Source organism: Cetorhinus maximus, chromosome 12, assembly GCF_964194155.1.
Source record: "Cetorhinus maximus chromosome 12, sCetMax3.hap1.1, whole genome shotgun sequence".
Lineage (NCBI taxonomy): Eukaryota > Metazoa > Chordata > Chondrichthyes > Lamniformes > Cetorhinidae > Cetorhinus > Cetorhinus maximus.
Window position 1 is genome coordinate 18,231,770 of NC_135890.1, and position 22,336 is coordinate 18,254,105.

The window sequence follows — 22,336 nt, forward strand, 5'->3', positions numbered from 1 at the left end:
TGCAAAACATATTTTTTAAACTGTTGCCCAGTTTTGATTCTTCTCTTCTGATTTCTCTCCCTCTGCCCCCTCCACTCAAGACGTCATTGATTCTGGTTGGGGCACTGTTCCACAGAATCAGTCATCCTCCAATACATCATCAATTTACTAGGTGAGTCTATTCACTCTGTGGCAATGTAGAATTGGTCTTCAGGAAACCTCATATCTGAGCTCAATCCTGTCTTTAATTGATGTCTGCACATCATCAAGAGAGAACCAAAGCCAGCCTTCCCTTCTGAGGTCAATGGTACAGTCTCTACCATACCTCAGCTCAGATCAGGGGGGATCAGACAGGGGAACATAGGAATAGGAGGAGGCCATTCAGCCCTGCAAGCCAGTTCTGCCATTCAATCATGGCTGATTCTGATCTGCACTTTAAGTCGATTTATCTACCTTGGTTCCATATCCCTTAAGGCGCTTGCCTAACAAAAATCTATCAATCTGTTTTGAAAGTTTGAAAAAGCTCTACAGCTTTTTGGGCAAAAGTTGTGTGCAGGCAGGCTACCCACACCCTTATCACAGAAACGGGACTGGGGGCGGGAATCCCAGAATTGGGTTTTGCCTGCCACTTTAAAGGGCCCCTGAGTCAGCCCTACTCAGCAAAAATCCGAACAATCATTTCCACTAGTGGGAGAGTCTGGAACAAGGAGGCTTAACTTTAAAATTAGAGTTAGGTTGTTCAAGGCTGACATCAGGAAGCACATCTTCACACAAAGTGTAGTGGAAATCTGAAAGAACTGTAGAGGCTGGGGTCAATTGAAATAAATTGGAAATCATAAAAGGTGATCATGAAACTGTTGGATTGTCATTAAAAATATAACTGGTTCACTAATGTCCTTTCAGAAGGAAACCTGCCGTCCTTACCCAATCTGGCCTTTACGTGACTCCAGACCCACACCAACATGGTTGACTTTTAACTGTCGTCTGAAATGAGATACCAAGCCATTCAATTGTATCAAATGCTACAATGAATAAAACTAGACTGCAGTGGTCTAGAAGTCCAACCACCAGCTCAGGGCAATCAAGGATGGGCAATAAATGCCAGCCTTGCCAGTGATGCCCACATCCCAAGAATGAGTTCAAAACAATTCTGTCCTGAGATACTTGATTTCAGCCGGGGCAGTGTAAATGCAGATTAGGAAGGAGAAAATCCACCAGGGTTCTCGATAGGTCATTATCCAGTGATCCCTGCTGTAAATGTGTGTAGATACCAGGTGAGAACATGTGTTTTCTCCATGCTGAATATCCTTGCAACGTTTATTCACTAGACCACTTGATGGAGAATATCCACTTTATCAAGGTACAGGAGGGATACCGGCAATCATGGTTCTATCCTGCAGTATGTCTCAGCATCTTTACAGCAGAGGTGAAAATTAGGAGATTAAAAATCTGTTTATTGCTGATTTACTTTTGTAGAACTCTCAGATATATGGGCTGACAGTTCATTGCTACTTAATTTGTCAGCTGCTTCAGAGTAATTGGATTCTTCTCCTTTTAGCTACACTCCTGTACTCAATATAAATCATCCTGGAACTAGCTTTGGTTACAGAAGGAGATGAAAAGTGTCAGAGCTTATTATTTCTCTATCATCACTGTGCAAAAGTGAGAATCTACCTGTGTTAGATTCTGCACACAATGATGGTATGAGCAGGACTCATTGCCACAAAGCAAGGGGTTTGCCATTCTTTATTCATCAAAGTCACATCAACACATGGCTAAAATTCATCTGTCAAGCGGTTATGTAAAGCATTTACTGTTACTGAAGTCGCTGATCGCATTTACCAGAACACTTCAGGTCTCTTTCTTCTGCTTTTTCTTTGCGTTCCTGGGCAGGGAATAAGAGAATGTAACAAACAATGATGTCCTAAGCAAAGTAAAACCTCACCAAAGTCAGTCTGCAGGGTAAAGGGAGACAGAGGATGATGTAAGTAATTCTGCCCATCCACAGAATCACAGAATTTTAACCACACAGGAGGCCATTCGGCCCATTGTGTCTGCACTGGGTCTCCAAATGAGCATTATGATCTAGTGCCATTGCCCTGCCTTTTCCCTGTACTCCTGCACATTGTTTCTATTCAAATAATCATCTAATGCCCTCTTGAACGTCTCAACTGAATCTGCCTCCACTACACTTCCAGGCAGTGCATTCCAGACCCAAATCACTTGTGTGAAAATGTCTTTCCTCATGCCATATTTGCTTCTTTTGCAAATCACTTTAAATCTGCGCCCTCTCATTATTGATCCTTTTACGAGCGGGAACAGCTTCTCCCTATCTACTCTGTCCAGCCCGCTCATGGTTTTGAACATTTCTATCAAATCTCCTCTTAGTCTTCTTCTGTCCAAGGAGAACAGTCCTCTCCTCTACAATCTATCTTCGTAACTGAAGTTTCTCATCCCTGGAACCATTCTTGTAAACCTCTTCTGCATTCCCTTCCTATTCACATCCTTACTATAATGTGGTGCCCAGAACTGTACACAGTATTCCAGCTGAGGGGGTCTAACGAGTCTTATATAAATTCAGCATAACCTCCTTGCTCTTGTACTCTATGCCCCTATTAATAAAGCCCAGGATACTATATGCTTTATTAACTGCCCTCTCCATCTGTACTGCCACCTTCAATGATCTATGCACATATACCCCCAGGTCTTTCTGCTCCTGCACCCCCTTCAAAATTTCACCCCTTATTTTATATTGTCTCTCCATGTTCTTCCTACTAAAATGCATCACCTCACACTTCTCCGCATTGAACTTCATCTGTCACCTATCTGCCCATTCTGCCAACTTGTCTATGTCCTTTTGAAGTTCTACACTGTCCTCTTCACAGTTTACAACACTCCCAAGCTTCATATCATCCACAAACTTTGAAACTGTCCCCTACACACCAAGATCTAGATCATTAATATATATCAGGAAAAGCAAGGGTCCTAATACCAACCCCTGGGGAACTCCTACAAACCTTCCTCCAGCCTGAAAAATATCCATTGACCATTGCTCTCTGCTTCATATTTTTCAGCCAATTTTGTATTCATGTTGTTACTGTCTCTGTTATTCCATGAGCAATAACTTTTCTCACAAGTCTGCTGTGTGGCATTGTATCAAATGTCTTTTGAAAGTCCATGTACACCACATCAACAGCATTACCCTCATCGACCTTTTCTGTTACCTCTTCAAAAAACTCCAGCAAGCTTGTTAAACACGATTTCCCCTTTAGAAATCCATGCTGGCTCTTCCTTATCAACCCATATTTTTCCATTCTATCCTGAATAATTGTTTCTAGAATCTTGCCCATCACTGAACTTAAACTGACTGGTCTGTAATTTTTGGGCTTACCCTTACACCTTTTTTGAACAAGGGTGTAATGTTTGCAATTCTCCAGTCATCTGTCACCTCCCCTGAGTCTAGGGAAGAGTGAGATTATGGCTAGTGCCCCTGCAATTTCTACTCTCACTTCCTTCAATACCCTTGGAGGTATCTCGCCCAGTCCTGGTGCCTTGTCAACTTTAAGTACTGACGATCTGTTCAACACTTCTTCCTTATCAATTTTGAGCCCTTCTAGTGACAGAGTTTCTTCATCTGTCACCATGGCCTGGGTAGCATCTACCCTCTTGGTAAAGACAGATGCAAAGTATTCATTTAATACCTCAGCCATGGCCTCTTTGCCCATGTGTAAATTCCCTTTTAGGTATCTAATTGGCCCTACTCCTCCTTTTACCACCCTTTTACTATTTATATGCTATAGAAGACTTTGGGATTCCTCTTTATGTTGGCTGCTAGTCTTTTCTCATAATCTCTCTTCGCTTCTCTAATATGCTTTTTCACCTTCCCTCTGAACCTTCTGCATTCCTCTTGGTTCTCAATTGTATTTTCTACCTGACACCTGTCATAAGCAAACTTCTTTTTTATCTTAATTTTGATCTCATTTTTAATCCAGGGAGCTCTGGATTTGTTTGCCCTACCTTTCCCTTTCGATGGAATATACCTTGACTGTGTCCAAACCAATTCTTTTTTGAAGGTAGCCCATTGTTCAGCTACAGTTTTTCCCGCTAATCTTTCGTTCCAGTCTATCTGGCCCAGCACCGTTCTTGCCGCATCGAAGTCAGCTCTCGTCCAGTTAATTTTTCTTACTCTGGATTGCCTATCGTCCTTTTCTATCATCCTAAAACATACAATACAATGATCACTGTTGCCTAAATGTTCCCCCACTGACACTTGATCTATCTGGCTCACCTCATTTCCAAGAACCAGGTCCAACAGTGCATCTTTTCTTGTCAGATTGGACACACACTGCTGTAGAAAATTTTCCTGGTGACAATCTAGGAACTTTTACCCCTCTCCACCACCACTGTCCCAGTCTACATTTGGGTAATTAAAGTCACCCATTATAACTACTCTATAATGCTTGCATCTCTCTAATTTCCCTGCAGATTTGTTCTTCTAAATCCTTCTCACTAGTTGGCGGTCTATTGACTACACCGAGCAATGCAATTGCACCCTTTTTGTTCCTTAGCTCTAGCCAAATTGATTCTGTCCTTGAACCCTCTGGGACGTCCTCTTTCTCCAGCAATGCTCTCCTTAACCGACTTTATTATATTGGCCCTAAATTTCCCTTATTCCTGGCACTTCTCAGTTAAATCCGAGTATAGCTACTTGTTTAAAAATCCAGGGCCAACTATCCATTCAGATCCAAAGGTGCTCACAGTGCAGTAGTACTGTGTTCCGTTCTGAGCACTGCAACTCAGGAAGAATACAAGGGGATGCAGTGCAACTTCACTAGAATGATACCAGGGCCAAAAGGGTTGAATTATGTGAACAGGTTACAGAGACTACGTTTGTATTCCCTTGAGTACAGAAGATTGAAGGGTGATCTAATTGAGATGTTTAAGATGATTATGTGAATTAATAGGATAGATAGAGAGAAACTATTTCCTCTGGCAGGAGAGTCCAGAACATGGGGACATAACCTTAAAATTAAAGCTAGGACACAAAGCTAGGGGTGTGAGAGCAGGAAACACATCTTTACTCAAAGCAGAGTGAAAATCTGGAAACATAAGAGTTAATTTTCACACAAGATCCCACAAACAGCAATGTGATAATGATCAGATAATCTGTTTTTATTGATCTTGGGTGAGCTTTAAACATTATGCAGTACTCTAGAGAGAAAACTCCTTTTCTGCTTCGAAATAGTCTCATTCAATTTTTTAAATCCACCTGAGAGAGCAGACAGGGCTTTAGTTTAATGTCTCATCTGAAAGATGTCACCTCTGAGTGAAGCTGTCCCTCAGAATTGGCACCATGACTAAGTCTAGATTTGGTGCAAGTCTCTGGAGCGAAACCTGATCCCACAACCTTCTGACTCATAAGCAAGAATGTTACCAAAGACCTACATCTGACACAAAAAAAAATACATACACCCCAACCCTGCTTCTTACTAGATACCAACCTAATTCCTTTTATAGGAGTTAGTTGTTGCAAATCTCAGTTCTCCCACACTAGGTTCAATAAAAACAGTTGCACTTTTACTCCAAGTATTTAAAAGTTTTAATTGTTTTTTAAAACTTAAAATGCAGTTAGTAGGTCAATGAATAAAAGATTGAAGAACAACACAAATAAAACCAATTGGAACAATTGCCATGTCATTTAATTTACTTAAAACTAAGCTAGTGAATTTTACATTTATTTAATATTCATGACCCTGGGGTATCCTAAAGTGCTTTCCAGATAATTAATTACTTCTAAAGTGTGGTCACTATAGGGAAATGTTTGCATACAGCAAGGTCCCATAAACAGCAGATGGGATGAATCACCAGTAAATCAGTTTTGTTGGTTGAGGGATGAATATCATCCAGGAATCCCTGCTTTACACTTCAGATATTTCCATGGGATATTTTACATTCATCTCAATAGGTTGATTCAGCATCTCACCTGCAAGATGACACTTTCACCAAAACAGCACTCTCTCAGTAGTGCCCTGAATTGTTAGCCTAGATGATGTGTTTAAGTCCTAACCAACCCCAAAACCTATAGAATAGAAATTGGTATCAGAAAAGGTAACAGTATTTAAAAGAGTTTTAAAAAGAGCTCGATGGTGGGTGTCAGATGAATTGGGTTGGTTTACATTGTGGATATGAAGGATGAGGGAGAAATGAAGGGCAACACAAAATTTTGTCAAGAAGTTTTTTTTGCATATCTATGAAACTGTTATAGAAGTTTCCAAAATATAGGATATTTTCTACCAGAGTATCAGAGGCTTCATAATATGAGCTAAAGCACAAATTCTACAGGTACAATAAGGGCTCAGGGACTAGTGCAGAGAAGAACAAGGTTAGGTACAATAATTAAAGGTGTTCAAAGGAGACCTGACACACCCTTCAAACTAATGAAAGGTATCAAAGAGGTGGAAATAAATGAACAGTTTAACTTGCTCAAACCTCTAGTTCTACACTCATTCAAGTAGACCAGGCTGGGCAATGTGGGCAGAGTAGAGTAGACCAAACTGGGCAATTTGGTCATGATACTGCATTCCTAGGCTACAAGGTTCAAGATTAGAAATAGTTCCCCAGAGGTTTGATTTGGGATCAACTGACATTTAATTTGAGCTGTGTCCATATCTGTTGAGAATGGAGATTGAATGGTTAGAGAGATATTAATGGCACTGATTGTTTTTAAATTGCTGAGGGAGCTCGATGAAGGAAATTGATGCCTTCTAATTTGGGGACATTGACAGGTATTGTGGGACAGAGGTTCTTGATAATCCAATCAGACATGGACTCAGGTGGAATAAACTTGATGGGCTGAATGGCCTTTTCTCATTCTGTACCTTTGTTGTTTAATCTGAGGAATGGGGAGGTGATGTGGACAGTCCAATGGGATCCCTGCCACCAAGTGAAGAAGAAAGATTGGGCCTGTTTGAAAAGAGACTTTGATTGAATCAAAATTTTCGAGAACGAAGCTGAAGTGTGAAGCTCAGCCAGGCAAAATGTCAACTGCAATGAAAAGTTCAAATATCCAGAGACCCAAATTAAAAATTAGAGAGCCCAATTCATAGAAAGATAGAATCTGCATACATAGAGAAGAAACGCCGGGCAAAACGTGTTCACTCAAAGAGTTAATGAATTTAATGAAACAACTAAAGGAGCTGGTAAAAATGAGTTGGCAAAGAAACTGGATGCATTTTTGGAAAGAGATGACATCACAGAATATGATAAAAAATAATCAAAAAAGAAAAGGATATTTGACCCCAATACATTTTTCATGTTCCTGAAAATGTTGGCATTTTAAAGTGACACAATCTTCAAGAAAGTGATTTTGTTGAAATATTTTCATTTGTTTGAAAATGGACAATGGAATGACACCATTCACCGAATCAACAGCCTCATACTTTCACTGTGAAAGAGTAAACTTCTCCTCTACCCTTCCAAAGAAGTTCATCATCTACATAAAGACAGAGTCCCAGTAACAACAAAAGACCTTTGTACCAAAAGCAGACTGATCTTTGAAGTTATGTGATCGAGCTAGCTGACTGGTGCATCCATCAGGCAACCAAGCTGTTTATCTTTCAGACCGTCAATACAGGACCTAAACTGTAAACTGCAGTGTACAATGGGCATGGAAGATGGTTTTAACTCTGTCCCTCGGCATATATAGTGTCCTTGAGCTTGATCAGCACCATTACTAATGAGCATGTATTAAAATAACAAAGCATGTATATAATGTAATTTGCTTTATAAATGCTAAGTGTTCATACTTTCAGTGCACATTTTATAGACAAAAAAGTATTAGGGTTCTTTGCAGTTTGCATCAAGTGATTTGCTGGTCAGTAGCGATCCCCTGTCCAGTTATTCTGAATAATGTGGTCTAACCAGCAGCACCAGAGAGAGAGAGGCTATCAGCTTTAAAAGTTTTGACTCCAATTGGAAGACACAAGGAGTTGAGAGAGGGAGATCCCGGTCTCAACTAAATGGAGGGGAGGGGGGTTCCACTTTGTCATTTCTTCAGCTTCTCACTCACTTGGTCAATGGTTTCCTTGACCCTGTTCAAAGACACAGAGTGAATACAATGCAGCTCATGTACAGAGAAAAAACACAGAAAACATCTTAAAGTAGTTATTTATTCTGCAGAAAATACTGGAATTGTACAGCAGGTCTGGCAGCATCCATGGAGAGACAGAGTTAATGTTTCAGGTTGATGACCTTTCAGAGTTCTGATGAAGGATCATTGATCTGAAACGGTATCTCTACTGCTCTCTCTCCACAGATGCTCCTTGCCCTGCTGAGCAATTTTGCCCTCCAGCATTTTCTGTTTTTATTTCAGGTTTCCAGCATCTGCAGTATTTTGTTTCTTATTTATTCTGCAAGCAGATGCACCACTCAAGTCCAAGTAGGGAAAAACTTCTATTACAATCTGATGATTTGAAGGACCTGGCTGTCCAGCAGAGAGGAATACAAGACTCTGAGACGAGATCTCCACTGACCCCCTAAATTCCAATTTTCAGAAAGCTTTATTAGACTCAATTTGACAAAGTGGAGACTTCTTAAAGTAGGTATATTACCTGCTTCCCAACGTTTTTGGTTTGTTGTGTAAGCCATGTGCACTGTGTATTCTATTGACACCTGGTGATAGAACACCAATACTCTTTCTTAATCCACTGACAGGCTCTCCAATTTGGAAAGCCCAGAACTAACAAATCAAAAGACACGGGAACAATTTGTTACGTCCAATTGGGATGCCCAGGTTACCCTGCTTCAAGACCAAGTTTGGTGTTGACTTAGATTGGAAGATGATTTCTGGTCTCCCAGTTTCTAGGTGAGTAATTCAGGTTGGCAATGACTGAGGTAACTCAATATTTTCATTTTCAATTGACAGGGTATTATTGCTGTTACCCTGGGTAACCTGCCCCTACCCTTCTTGTTGCAGTTACAGCTTCTCAATATTTGTACAATAGAGTTTACCCCATTTATTCTTGGTAAACAGCCTTAGAACAGTTTAATTATATAAAATTACATAGAATGAACAGCTCAGAATCAGGCCACTGGACCTAATTAGTCTCTCTTGGTGTTTATGCTCCACATGAGTCTCCTTCCATTCTCCATGGAAATAAGAAACTGCCTCATCTCAGCCTTTCAGCATATCATTTGATTTTGTTTCTCCCTCATGCAATACATATAGTTTCTTTTTGAAAGCATCTAAGCTATCTGCCTCAACTACTGCCTGTTGTAGCGAGTTCCACATTCTAACACTCTTTCAGTGAAGAAGTTTCTCCTAATTTCCCTATTGGATTTATTGGTAATCATCTTGTATTTATGGCCCCTAGTTTAGGAATCTCCCTCAAATGATCTCCACATTTATACTGTCCAACCCATTCATAATTTTAAAGACTCGATCAAGTCTCCTCCAAGTTGTCTCTTTTCTAAAGAAAAATGTCCCAACCTGTTACCTTTACCTGTAGCTGTAATCTCTCAGTTCTGGTCCCATTCTGGCACATCTTTTTTGCACTTTCTCCAGTTCTTTTTATAGTATGGAGACCAGAAATGTACACAGTACCCCAAGTGCAGCCTGACCCAAGTTTAGCATAGCTTCAACATTTTTGTCTTCCGTATCCCAAAAGATAAATCCCAGTGGTTTGTGAGCATTTTCAATTGTTTTGATAACTTGTGATACTGCTTTCAACATTTGTTCACCTTTAACCCGAGATCCTTTTGCTTTTCGGCACTATTCAGTTTCTTACTTTATAAGGTGTAAGCGATGTTTCTGCACACCACCTCACATTTATGTACGTTAAAGTTTATTTGCCAGATTACCCAGTCTGCATGTTTTCTAATGTCTCCCTGTATTATGTTGCATTCTTCCTTAATGCTTCATAACATCAAACCTTTCACTAAACATTAGTTTAAAATTAAGATGACATACAAACTACCTACTGACTATGGTCTGTAAGGGTTTCTGTTAAAAGTGACCACCCCCTCGGCCGCCACTGCACAACTATCAAATGGAATTCAGGTTCCCTTCACTTTAAATGCCCGAGTACGTGGTTGTTGGGCGATACCGTACCGTGTCAGTGGGACCCGCTCCTCACACAGATTGACGAAGACGCTCAGCTGGTGACGAGCATACTCGTACTGCAACAATAAAACCACAAATGGACAATTATTCATGGTGTCCATACCATTACAGAGGAACTCTTCCCTCTACACCAGTTACAACAATGAGATGCTCTAAAATGTTAAATGAATTTAGAGTCTGAACCTTTTATTTTGCTAACTATTCCCAACTCCCACCCCCATCCCTTGTGAAATACAACATTCCTCGAGCCAAGAATGGGAGTTGGAACAATGAATATAAGGGTGCTAGCATACATATGGGCAGGAAGCAAAGGATACTGATCGACAGATGTTTGTAGCTGGGAGGCTGTTTGAGGTATTCCGCAGAGCTCAGTACTAGATTATTTGCTTTTTGTGGTGTACATCAATGATTTAGATTTAAATGTAGGGGGCATGATTAAGAAGTTTGCACATGATACAAAATTTAACCTTGTAGTTGATAATGAGGAAGACTGTTGTTGACTGCAGAAAGATATTAATATTGGTCAGGTGGGCAGAAAAATGGATTCAATCCAGAGAAGTGTAAGGTAATACATTTGGGGAAGGCAAGGGAAGATAACAAGGCAAGGGAAGATAACAAGGCAAGGGAACACAATAAATGGTAGAGTACTGAGAAGTGTAGAGGAACAGAGGGACCTTGGAGTGCATGGCCACAGATCAGTGAGGGTGCAGGACAAAGGATAAGGTTGTTAAGAAGGAATATGGGATACTTTCCTTTATTTGTCAAAGCATAAAATGTAGGAGTAGGGATGTTATACTTGAATGGTACAAAACACAAGTTATGCCACAACTAGAGGACTATGTGCAGTTCTGGTCACCACATTATATGAAAAATATAATTGCACTAGAGAAAGTACAGAGAAGATTTACAAAGATGTTGCCAGGACTGGAGAATTTTAGCCAAGGGAAAAGATTAGATTGCCTGAGTTTGCATTCTTGGGAGCAGAGGAGGCTGTAGGAGACATTTAATTGAAGGGTATTAAATTATGATAGTGGATAGGGAGGACCTACTTTCCTTAACAGAGAGGTCATTGACTAAGGACATCAATTTTCAGTAATTAGTAGAAGGATTGAAGGGGAGTTGAGGAGAAACTTTTGCACCCAGAGAGTGGTTGGGGTCTGGAACTCACTGCCTGAAATGGTGGTAAAGACAGAAACCCTCATTGTATTTAAAATGTACTTGGATATTCACTTGAAGTGCCATAAGGTAAAGGACTACAGACCAAGAGCTGGAAAGTGGGATTAGGCTGGATAACTCTTTCCCAGCCTGTGTGGGCACAATGGTCTGTACTCGGAACAGAAATAATTAACTATAATAGTCTAATCATGAAGTTAAATTTCTAATGTTTGAAATCTATTTCCCATGAAGAAGATAGCAGTGGGTTCATGATATCTTACATTGCAATGTTTTGTCCCAATAACTTGGGTTTCGTATGATTCCTCCAATGGCCTGAAGGTAAATGATATGGAACCGAGGTACAGACCAGGATATTCCACATTCAATCCCATTCTATATTAATCCAATTGATCTCAGCCAGGGTTAGAGAGGGAGAAAATCATTTAGAGTCCACTCATCTACTCTTGGTCCAGTGACCCTGATTGGAATGTGGATATTGAACAAGGTGAGGGTCAGTAATGGTTATGGTGCACATACATTCATTAAAAATTAATTTAATCTGGTGCAGAACTAGTTTATGCTCCCAAGGGGAAAACGCTCTATTGACCAAAAGCAGTGGCCATGGATGAATTGAGAGTTAAGAGACAACATAGAGCTAAAAGAAAAAGCATACAAAAGTGCAAAAAAAAAGTACAGATCCCAACAACTGGGAAAATTACAAAGAACAGCAAATGGTGATAAAATAAACAGTAACAGCTACAAAAAGGGAGTATGAAAAGAAACTTGTAAAGGATATCAAAATCAACACAACTTTTTAACAATTAAACATAAGAATGACAAAGAAATGGCAGACATTTTTAATAATTACTTTGTGTCAGTGTTTACAGTACAGGAAGAGGTCAGCTTGCCAGAAACCCTAAGGTAATTATTGTCGAATCAGGGACTCACAATGATTAACATAAACAAAACAACTGTGATGAAGCAAACAATGGCACTAAAGAGTGACAAATCCTTAGGACCAGATAGTTTCCAACCCAGGGTTTAAAGGAAATAAGTGAGAACTGATGAAAGGTCATTGACCTGAAACGTTAACTCTGTTTCTCTCTCCACAGTGCTGCCAGACCTGTTGAATATTTCCAGAATTTTCAGTTTTTAATTCAGATTTCCAGCATCTGCAGCATTTTACTTCTGAATTATCCCTCACAGTTCTATTGATTCAGGAAACATTCTTTTAGGTTGGAAAATTGCACATGATACTCCAAAAAGACTTGGGGATCCAGGTACATAGATCATTAAAATATCATGAACTGGTACAGAAAATCAAAAAAGCTAATGGAATGCCTGGCCTTTGTATCTAGAGGACGAGAATACAAGGGGGTAAAATCGTGCCTCAGATATACAAAGGCCCAGTTAGATCACAACTGCAGTATTGTGGGGCGTTCCGGGTACCAAACTTTAAGAAAGGTCTATTAGCCTTGGAAGAAGTGGAATGTAGATTTCCCAGAGTGATATCTGGACTCCAACGGTTAAATCATGAAGAGGGATTACACAAAGTAGCATTACATTCCCTGAAACTTAGAAGTTTGAGGAATGATTCAATTGAAGTTTTCAAGGAAGTAAGAGCAGTAGATGGGATGGATAGAAATAAACTTTCTGCTGATTGAGCAGCCTAGGACTAGGGATCATGGTCTAAAATTTAGAGCCAGACCTTTCAGGAGTGAAATTAGGAAACATTTGTACAAAGGGTGGTAGAAATGATGCTAGGTCAATTATCAATGTTAAATGTGAGATTGATAGATTTTCCTTATCCAAAGGTATTAAGGGATATGAAACCTAGGTGGCTATATAGTTAGGCCACAGATCAGTCATGATCGTATTGAATAGTGGAACAGGCTCAAGGGGCCAATGGTCTTCGCCTGATCCTATTGTTGTTGTTCTGTTGGTCCATCACTAAATGCCAGTGTCACAGACGTACCTCTCTCTTGTGCCAGTCGAAGCAGTGAACCCGGAAATACTCCACCGCAGCGTAATAGTTTTCCTGCTCCGTGAGGCGCTGTTTTGTGGTTAGCACGCGTTCGGCCTGTTCTTCGGAGTCCGTAGCCAGTCTAACGATCTGCTGCACTGTCTGTCGGATCAGCTCTCTTGTCTGTAAAATAATGGATCTGTTTAATTATACCCCAACAGCCTGTAAAGGACTGACAATAAATTAGATTCCACTATTTTATTCCTCTCCTGTGGAAACCTTGTAAAAGTCCCAAGGATGAGAGAGCTGTCTGGTGGTAGCACTCCCCATCGCTGAGTTCACGAGCTGCCTGCCTGCAGCCTGCCAGTGAGCATCCAGTCCCATCACTTCCTAGTCCATCACCAAATAGTAACATTCAGTCACTGGCTTTGAAGGGAGGAAGCACCTACTGGGTGGAGGGGTGTGCGGGGGAGGAACCCCACCCCATGTTCAGTTACCTCAAGGAGCTGGTCCAGGTCTTTCTGAAGCTTTGCCATCTCCTCAGGGTCCTTGGCAGCTTTGATCCGATTCTCAAGGATGGTAACAGGTACATCACACTGTGCTACAGCCTCCTTTCCAGCCATTGTCGCTCTGAATCTCTAACAGTACCTGTGGGAAGAACCATCACAAGAAGATTCTCAACTTCTGCACGATGAAACAGGGCTCTCCAACCCAAAGGGGAGGCACAGTGAGTCTGAAAAAAATTACACACTGCCCTCGAACAGGGTGGGCTTGCTGCCAGGATACTCAACACAGAGAGAGCCTGATCAGAACTGGATCAATCAGCAATAGCTGAGGTTGAGTTGTGATTCTTTATCATAAGCAATATCCCCATTAAAATTTTGTTGTTATGTTCAGTACTTTAAATGTTTTTACACAATTTAAAATTCGCTGTATTTAACACGGTACTAGGCCCAGACAATACCTCCAATGCTGTTGGGCATGTACGCAGTTTAGAGGGCACATTGATTACGTGTTAAAAGACTTGCATTTATATAGGACTTTTCACAACTTCAGAATACCCCAAAGCACTTTAGAGCCAATGAAGTACTTTTTGAAGTGTAGTGACTGTTGTGGGAAACACAGTACACAATTTGCACACAGATAGTCACCAGGTAACTGTTTAGGTGATGTTGGTTGAGGGATAAATATTGGCCAGGACACAGGGGACACCTCCTCTACTTTTTCTCAAAATACTGCCATGGACTTTTTTATATCCACTTGAGTGGGCAGCCAGTTCTGTTTCAAACCGACTCTGAAAGATGGCACCTCGACAGTGCAGCACACCCCCAAGTACTGCAGCTGGAGTGTCAGTCTGGAATTTTTGCTCAAATTTCTAAAATGAACTTGAATTTATCAACTGCTGGTTAAAATTTCAAATTAATTTCATGAAAGATCCTTACAGGTAGCAGAGAGAGAAGAGTTTTGATCCCATTGTCCTTCTGGCTTAGTTGTAGCACTATGAGATGAGTGTGCTATGCCAGATGTCTAAGCACATGTAAACACCACTAGTGGCCAATGTGGTGTATTTGATTTGATGGCAAGGACAAGAGGATCCCAACATGGAGTTGTGTTTCTGTACACCACAGAGCCATCGGACAATCGGGAATAGGATCCTGATTTTTCTTGCAGCTCAGGGAAACAAAGCCAACAACCTGGGTCTAAATTGGCTTCAAGAATGGCTGGCTTAAGAGATAGGAACATTTAGCATTGTGCAACTGAGGCGCTTTCAAGACATGATGATTTAGCATGAAGATTAAGTCCATAACTCTAGCTACAGATGGGATTCTCTTTGAGACATAATTACAATTAATCTGATAAAGATTTGTCAAGAACTAACAAACATGCACTGGAAGTTTATTCAGTGCTTCTCTCCTTCAGTTAAAACAGAGCACACATCATTTCCATGGATTCCATCAACATCTTAATCAGGAGGCTACTTTTTAAAAAATTCATTCATGGGATGTGGGCTTCGCTGACTGGGCCAGCATTTATTGTCCACCCTAATTGTCCTTGAGAAGGTGGTGGTGAGCTGTCTTCTTGAACCACTGCAGTCCATGTGGTGTAGGTACACCCACAGTGCTGTTAGGAAGGGAGTTCCAGAATTTTGACCCAGCAACAGTGAAGGAATGGTGATATATTCCCACGTCATCGTGAGAGACTTGGAGAGGAACTTCCAGGTGGTGGTGTTCCCATCTATCTGCAGCCCTTGTCCTTCTAGATGGGAGTGGTCGTGGGTTTGGATGGTGCTGTTGAAGGAGTCTTGGCGAATTCTTGCATCTTGTAGATGGTACACACTGCTGCTACTGTGCGTCAGTGGTGGAAGGATTGAATGTTTGTGGATTTGGTGCCTATCAAGTGGGTTGCTTTGTCCTGAACGGTGTTCAAGCTTCTTAAATGTTGTGGGAGCTGCACTCATCCAGGCAAGTGGGGAGTATTCCATCACTTCTGACTTGTGCCTTGTAGATGGTGAACAGGTATTGGGGAGTCAGGAGGTGAGTTACTCATCGCATGATTCCTAGCTCTGACCTGCTCTTGAAGCTACAGTATTTATATGGCTAGTCCAGTTCAGTTTCTGGTCAATGGTAACCCCCAGGATGTTCATAGTGGGGGACTCAGTGATGGTAATGCCATTGAACATCAAGGGGCAATGGTTGGATTCTCTCTTGTTGGAGATGGTCATTGCCTGACACTTATGTGGTTCAAATGTTACTTGCCACTTGTCAGCCCAAGCCTGGATATTGTCCAGGTCTTGCTGCGTTTGGACATGGACTACTTCAGTACCTGAGGAATCGCGAATGGTGCTGAACAGTGTGCAATCATCAGCGAACATCCCCACTTCTGACCTTATGATGGAAGGTCATTGATGAAGCAGCTGATGATGGTGAGGTCAAGGACACTACCCCGAGGAACTCCTGCAGTGAAGTCCTGGATCTGTAATGACTGACGTCCAACAACCACAACCATCTTCCTTTGTGCTAGGTATAACTCCAACCAGCAGAGAGTTTTCCCCCTGATTCCCACTGACTCCAGTTTTGCTCGGATTCCTTGATGCCACATTGTCAAGGGCAGTCACTCTCACCTCACTTCTCTCTCTTTATAGGACTGGGAAGTAAGATTAGGAAATACCCCACTCAAAGAGAAGGTAACGCACAGATATTGAATTCTCAATGACAGGGGGAGTTGGGGGTGGGAATCAAAATTTTGAGACAAATATTCCAACACCATGAGAACTGGCTGGTGGCCAGAGAAAATAAAGCAGAATTGAAAGGTTTAACACTTGTAGAATGTAACTGCACATTGCAAAAAAACTTTTCAAAATTCATGACTCTACCTAACGAGAGAGAATATGTGACAATTATGCACTATCTCACGTGTCTAACACAGTACAACAGCAAGACTATCAGCATTTTTGTCACAGAAGAATGATTTCCAGTTAATAGGCAACACTATTCAAGTTCCACCTCTAGAGGGAGACCTCAGGTCATGATTCCACTGTCCTCAATGTTTCATGAGGCATCCTTCTCTGTTCTCACTGGGATTTCAGTAAAGTGCCATTGTGGGCTTGTGAAACAGGAACATAACTACACTATTCTTAAAAACAAAAAGCTAAAAGCTACTTCGGATGCTGGAAATCCAAAGCAAAAACAGAATTACCTGGAAAAACTCAGCAGGTCTGGCAGCATCGGCGGAGAAGAAATCAGTTAACGTTTCGAGCCTTCATGGCCCTTCGGCAGAACTGAAGCATAGTTAGAAGAAGGGAGAAATATAAATTGGTTTAAGGTGGGGGGGGGGAGAGAGACATTGAGGGTGTGGTGATTGTGGAGATGAGCAGATAATCAAAAGATGTCACAGACAAAAGGGTCAAAGAGGCGTTTTGTCTGAGAAAAGTGCTAATTAAGAATGGAAGACAGGATATTCAAAGTACAGCTCTAGTGGGGGTGGGGTGGAAAGGCTAACAAGGTTTTAGTTTTAGATTTAAAAATAATGGAAATAGGTGGGGAAAGAAGAATCTATATAAATTATTGAAAAAAAAAGCGGGGGGGGGGGGGAAGAAACGGGGTGGGGATGGGGGGAGGGGGAGTTTAAGATCTAAAGTTGTTGAATTCAATATTCAGCCCGGAAGGCTGTAAAGTGCCTAGTCGGAAGATGAGGTGCTGTTCCTCCAGTTTGCGTTGGGCTTCACTGGAACAATGCAGCAAGCCAAGGACAGACATGTGGGCAAGAGAACAGGGTGGAGTGTTAAAATGGCAAGCGACAGGGAGGTTTGGGTCTTTCTTGCGGACAGACCGCAGGTGTTCCGCAAAACGGTCGCCCAGTTTGCGTTTGGTCTCTCCAATGTAGAGGAGACCGCATTGGGAGCAACGAATGCAGTAGACTAAGTTAGGGGAAATGCAAGTGAAATGCTGCTTCACTTGAAAGGAGTGTTTGGGCCCTTGGACGGTGAGGAGAGAGGAAGTGAAGGGGCAGGTGTTGCATCTTCTGCGTGGGCATGGGGAGGTGCCATAAGTGGGGGTTGAGGAGTAGGGGGTGATGGAGGAGTGGACCAGGGTGTCCCGGAGGGAACGATCCCTACGGAATGCCCTCAGGGGGGGTGAAGGGAAGATGTGTTTGGTGGTGGCATCATGCTGGAGTTGGCGGAAATGGCGGAGGATGATCCTTTGAATGCGGAGGCTGGTGGGGTGATAAGTGAGGACAAGGGGGACCCTATCATGTTTCTGGGAAGGAGGAGAAGGCGTGAGGGAGGATGCGCAGGATATGGGCCGGACACGGTTGAGGGCCCTGTCAACGACCGTGGATGGAAAACCTCGGTTAAGGAAGAAGGAGGACATGTCAGAGGAGCTGTTTTTGAAGGTAGCGTCATCAGAACAGATGCGACGGAGGCGAAGGAACTGAGAGAATGGGATGGAGTCTTTACAAGAAGCGGGGTGTGAGGAGCTGTAGTCGAGGTAGCTGTTCTTGTCCACACTATTCTTGTCTGTCCCATATGAATTTTACTGGCCACTGAAGGCAGCAACATGCCTGAATCAGAGATAAGTCCTTAATATCCATTAAAGTACCTCAACAGTTTGTGCCTGTTCAATTAGCAGCTACTTTGTACTCAACTATATATTGCCCCTTCTAGTTACCTTCCGCACATACACTGACGACACTCAGCTACAGCTCCCCACCACCTCTCAATCTCTCCACTGCCTCTCTGCTGTCAGACTACTTGTCTGACATCCAATCTTGGACACCCACCTGAAAGTGGGTGGCCTCAGTATCATGTCTGAATACAAGTTAAACTTCAATTCTTACAATCCATCACCAGAGATTGCCTATTCCATTCTGAAATTGTGCCTCCCTTTATCCCATCTTAACTAGACTGCCATTCAAGCTCTCATCCATACCTCTGCCAGTTCAAAGCTTGCCATCTCCAACATTGTCATTGGCCAACCTCAAACATTCAACTCATCCAAAACTCTACCACTTGCATTCTATCGTGTAAATTTCTATGTTAAAGGTGCTATATAAATGCAAATTGTTTGTGTGTGAAAGGCTAGAATGTGACATTGTACAACCAATCAATATTTTCTTTATAGAAGGAAAACTACATTCAAACCTTAGGATGATTGGAATTCATCTATGAGCAGTGAGATACCCAACCCTTTTGCTCATTTCCCGAACCTTTTAAAATCCTACTGAGTCTAATCCAACCCCCCACACCCTTTAATATTCCACCTAGTCTAATCCCACTCCCCATACCTTTTAATATCCCACTGAGTCTAATCCCACTCCCCATACCTTTTAATATTGCACTGCCCATTCTCTTTATGTTCTTCTACTTAAAGAATTTCAATAATTTCCATACTCTGCTTGGCAGTAAAGAGTGACAAATCCAGAGGTTGAGATGGTTCCCATCCTAGGGTTTTAAAAGAAGTCGCTGAGAACATTGCAGATTCCCTAATCTTCCAACATTCTTTCAACTCCTATAGATTGGAAAATTGTGCAGGTCACTCCACTTTTTAAGAAAGGTGACAGAGGAGAACCAAGGAATTGTAGACCAGTTATCCTATCATCTGTTATCGGGATATTACTTGAGCCACAGAACTGTTGGAGTGTTGCAGGTGGCCATTCAACCCATCATGTCTGCACCAGCTCTCCAAATGAGTAGTTCACTTAGTGCTATTCTCCTGCCTTCTCCCCATCTGCACATTCTTCCCATTCAAATAATAGTCTAACTCCCTTTCGAATACCTCGATTGAAAAAATTTGACAAAATCTTGATTGAGTCTATAATAATGGGTAGGTCATGCCTTACAAACCTAATTGAATTTTTTTGAAGAGTTGACTAAATTAGTAGACGGGGGATATCTTTGGACTTTATTTATTTGGGCTTCTAGAAGGCATCTGATAAATTCCCTCAAAAGAGACAGTAAGCTAGGGCTAAAGCTCATGAAAATGAAGGCAAATTATTGATATGGACAGGAAATTGGTTCAGAGGCAAGAGGTAGAGAGCAGGGATAATGAGCAGGTTCTCTAATTGGCAGGATGTGACTAGCGGTATCCTGTAAGGATCAGTGTTGGGGCCTCAACAATTTACCGTGTTTGTTAATGACTTAGATGGTTGGATAGAAAGCCACATATCCAGATTTACCAATGATACAAAGGTAGCCAGTATTGTAAGCATTGTAGAAGGAAACATATTACAAAGTGATATTGATAGATTAAAAGAATGGACAAAGCTGTGGAAAATGATTTCATTGTAGGGCAAATGTGAGATCATTCATTTTGGACCTAAAAAAGATAGAACAGAGTGACTTCTAAACGGTGAAAAGCAAAAATAGTGGAGGTCCAAGGAGACTATGGGGGTCCAGATATATAGATCATTAAAATGTCTTGAACAGTTGCAGAAAATAATCAAAAAGAGCAATGGAATGCTGGCCTTTAGAGGGCGAGAATTCAAGGACTAGAAATCATACTTCATGTATATAAGTCCCTGATTACACCACACCTGGAGTAGTGAGCAGTTCTGGGTGCCACACCTTAGGAAGGCCTTGAAGGGAATGCAGTGTGGGTTTACCAGACTGATACCTGGACCCCAAGGGTTAAATTACAAGGAGCGATTACACAAATTACTGAGCATTCCCTGGAATTTAGGTTAAAGGTGATTTGATTTCAAGATGTCAAGAGGGACTGATAGACTAGATAGAGAGAAATTATTTTCACTGGTTGAAGAGTTTACAACTAGGGGGCATAATCTAAAAATTGGAGCTTGATCTTTCAAGAGTGAAATTGTGAAACACTCGGACACATCAACCGTGATAGAAGTATGGAATTGTCTTCCACCAAGACCTATTGATGCTTGATCAAGCAGTAATTTTACAACTGAGATTGATAGATTTTTGTTAACCAAACGTATTAGGACAAGGGCTAAAGGCCGGTATGTGGAGTTAGATCACAGATAAGCCATTCAACGACGGAAACTGCAGCGGGGGACTGGTTCTTCCTGTTTCTATGTTGTGGGGAAGAGCTCCATATTCCACCTCCACCCTCAGTGTAAATACACATTTTTCAACGTGAAACGTTCTTCACTTTATCTCTTTGTAAAGTGATCTACTTTCAAATTTTCGTAATCATACAAATTCACATGACCAGAAGAGAAGATGCAAACCCTGGTTAAACTCACTGGGTGCTCAAGAGACGCCTTACTCTATGCAGCCTCTCCCCGGATCTGCGGCCTCTGATTGACAGGTGGGAATTCAATCCCCACAATGCATCGCGCTGAGGGCGGGGATAGACCGCTTTCCCGTGACGTCAAAGGGGCGGGATTGCAGCTGCCATGACTCCATCACATGAAGGTGCCACGGTGGCAATAATTAAGTTGCACAGACAATATTCAACAAAATCTGAGGGGTGATTTTACGATCAATAGGGGCATATGGAATCTAAACACATTGAATTTAATGGACCTCTGTTTATTTTTATGCTATATCTCCAAATAGGTTATTTTGTTACTCATTTATTCTCATTTTGTCTATTATTTGGTGTAGGCTGCGGCTAAATGGTAGCATTCTGGCCTCTGAATCAAAATGTTGTAGGTTTAAGTCTCACTCTAGAGACTTGAGCATAAAATTTAGGCCAACATTAGTGCAGTACCGAAGGAGTGCTGCACTCTCAGGAGGTACCATCTTTTGGATGGGACGTTTAACTGAAGCCCCTTATGCTCTCTCAGGTGGACGTAAAATATCCTGTGACAACATTTTGAAGAATAGCAGTGTTTTCTTGGTGTCTTGGCTACTTAAAAAGACTGTATACAGATATAAAAAGATGATATATAGCTGTGATGCCTGAAGATTGAAAGGTGAGAGAGGAACACACAGTGCTCCAAACTCAGAAAGTCCCCTAATTTAACCACGTTTTTGATGGCTGTATCTTCAGTCGCCTCAGCTCAAAGTTTTGGAATTCCGTCCCTAAACATCTCCGCTTGTCCTCTCCTCCTTAAAAATCAATCTCCATGACCGTTTTTGATCATCCAATCTAATATCTCCCTTTGCTCAATGCCCATGTTGTCTCCTTCCTCTTCTGTGAAATTACTTGGAGCCTTTTCAAGTTTAAATATGCTCTATTAATGCAAGTTGCTGTCATTGGTGGTGGAGGAGGATCAGGGATGTAGAGTGAGAGGAAATTGGATGAAGAAAGTACATGAAGACCATAAGACATTGGAGCAGAAATTAGGCCAATCGGCCCATCGAGTCTGCTCCGCCATTCAATCATGGCTGATAAGTTTCTCAACCCCATTCTCCCGTCTTCTCCCCGTAACCTTTGATCCCCTTACCAATCAAGAACCTATCTATCTCGGTCTTAAATACACTCAATGACCTGGCCTCCACAGCCTTCTGTGGCAATGAATTCCATAGATTCACCACTCTCTGGCTAAAGAAGTTTCTCCTCATCTCTGTTCTAAAAGGTCTTCCCTTTACTCTGAGACTGTGCCCTCGGGTCCTAGTTTCTCCTACTAATGGAAACATCTTCCCCACGTCCACTCTATCCAGGCCTTTCAGTATTATGTAAGTTTCAATCAGATCCCCCCTCATCCTT

General features: G+C 41.7%; 1 protein-coding gene across 1 annotated transcript; it reads right to left on the reverse strand.

Moving 5' to 3' along the window:
- Positions 1 to 5,554: 5,554 nt before the first annotated feature.
- Positions 5,555 to 21,014, reverse strand: LOC144687256 (legumain-like). Its single transcript, XM_078553101.1, has 5 exons — positions 20,925 to 21,014; positions 13,715 to 13,865; positions 13,230 to 13,400; positions 10,088 to 10,155; positions 5,555 to 8,069 (listed from the first exon to the last, which is right to left on the reverse strand). Exons 2-5 carry the CDS (start codon positions 13,838 to 13,840, stop codon positions 8,024 to 8,026), a joined length of 411 nt encoding a protein of 136 aa, XP_078409227.1. The 5' UTR covers positions 13,841 to 13,865; positions 20,925 to 21,014; the 3' UTR covers positions 5,555 to 8,023.
- Between the last annotated feature and the right edge of the window lie 1,322 nt (positions 21,015 to 22,336).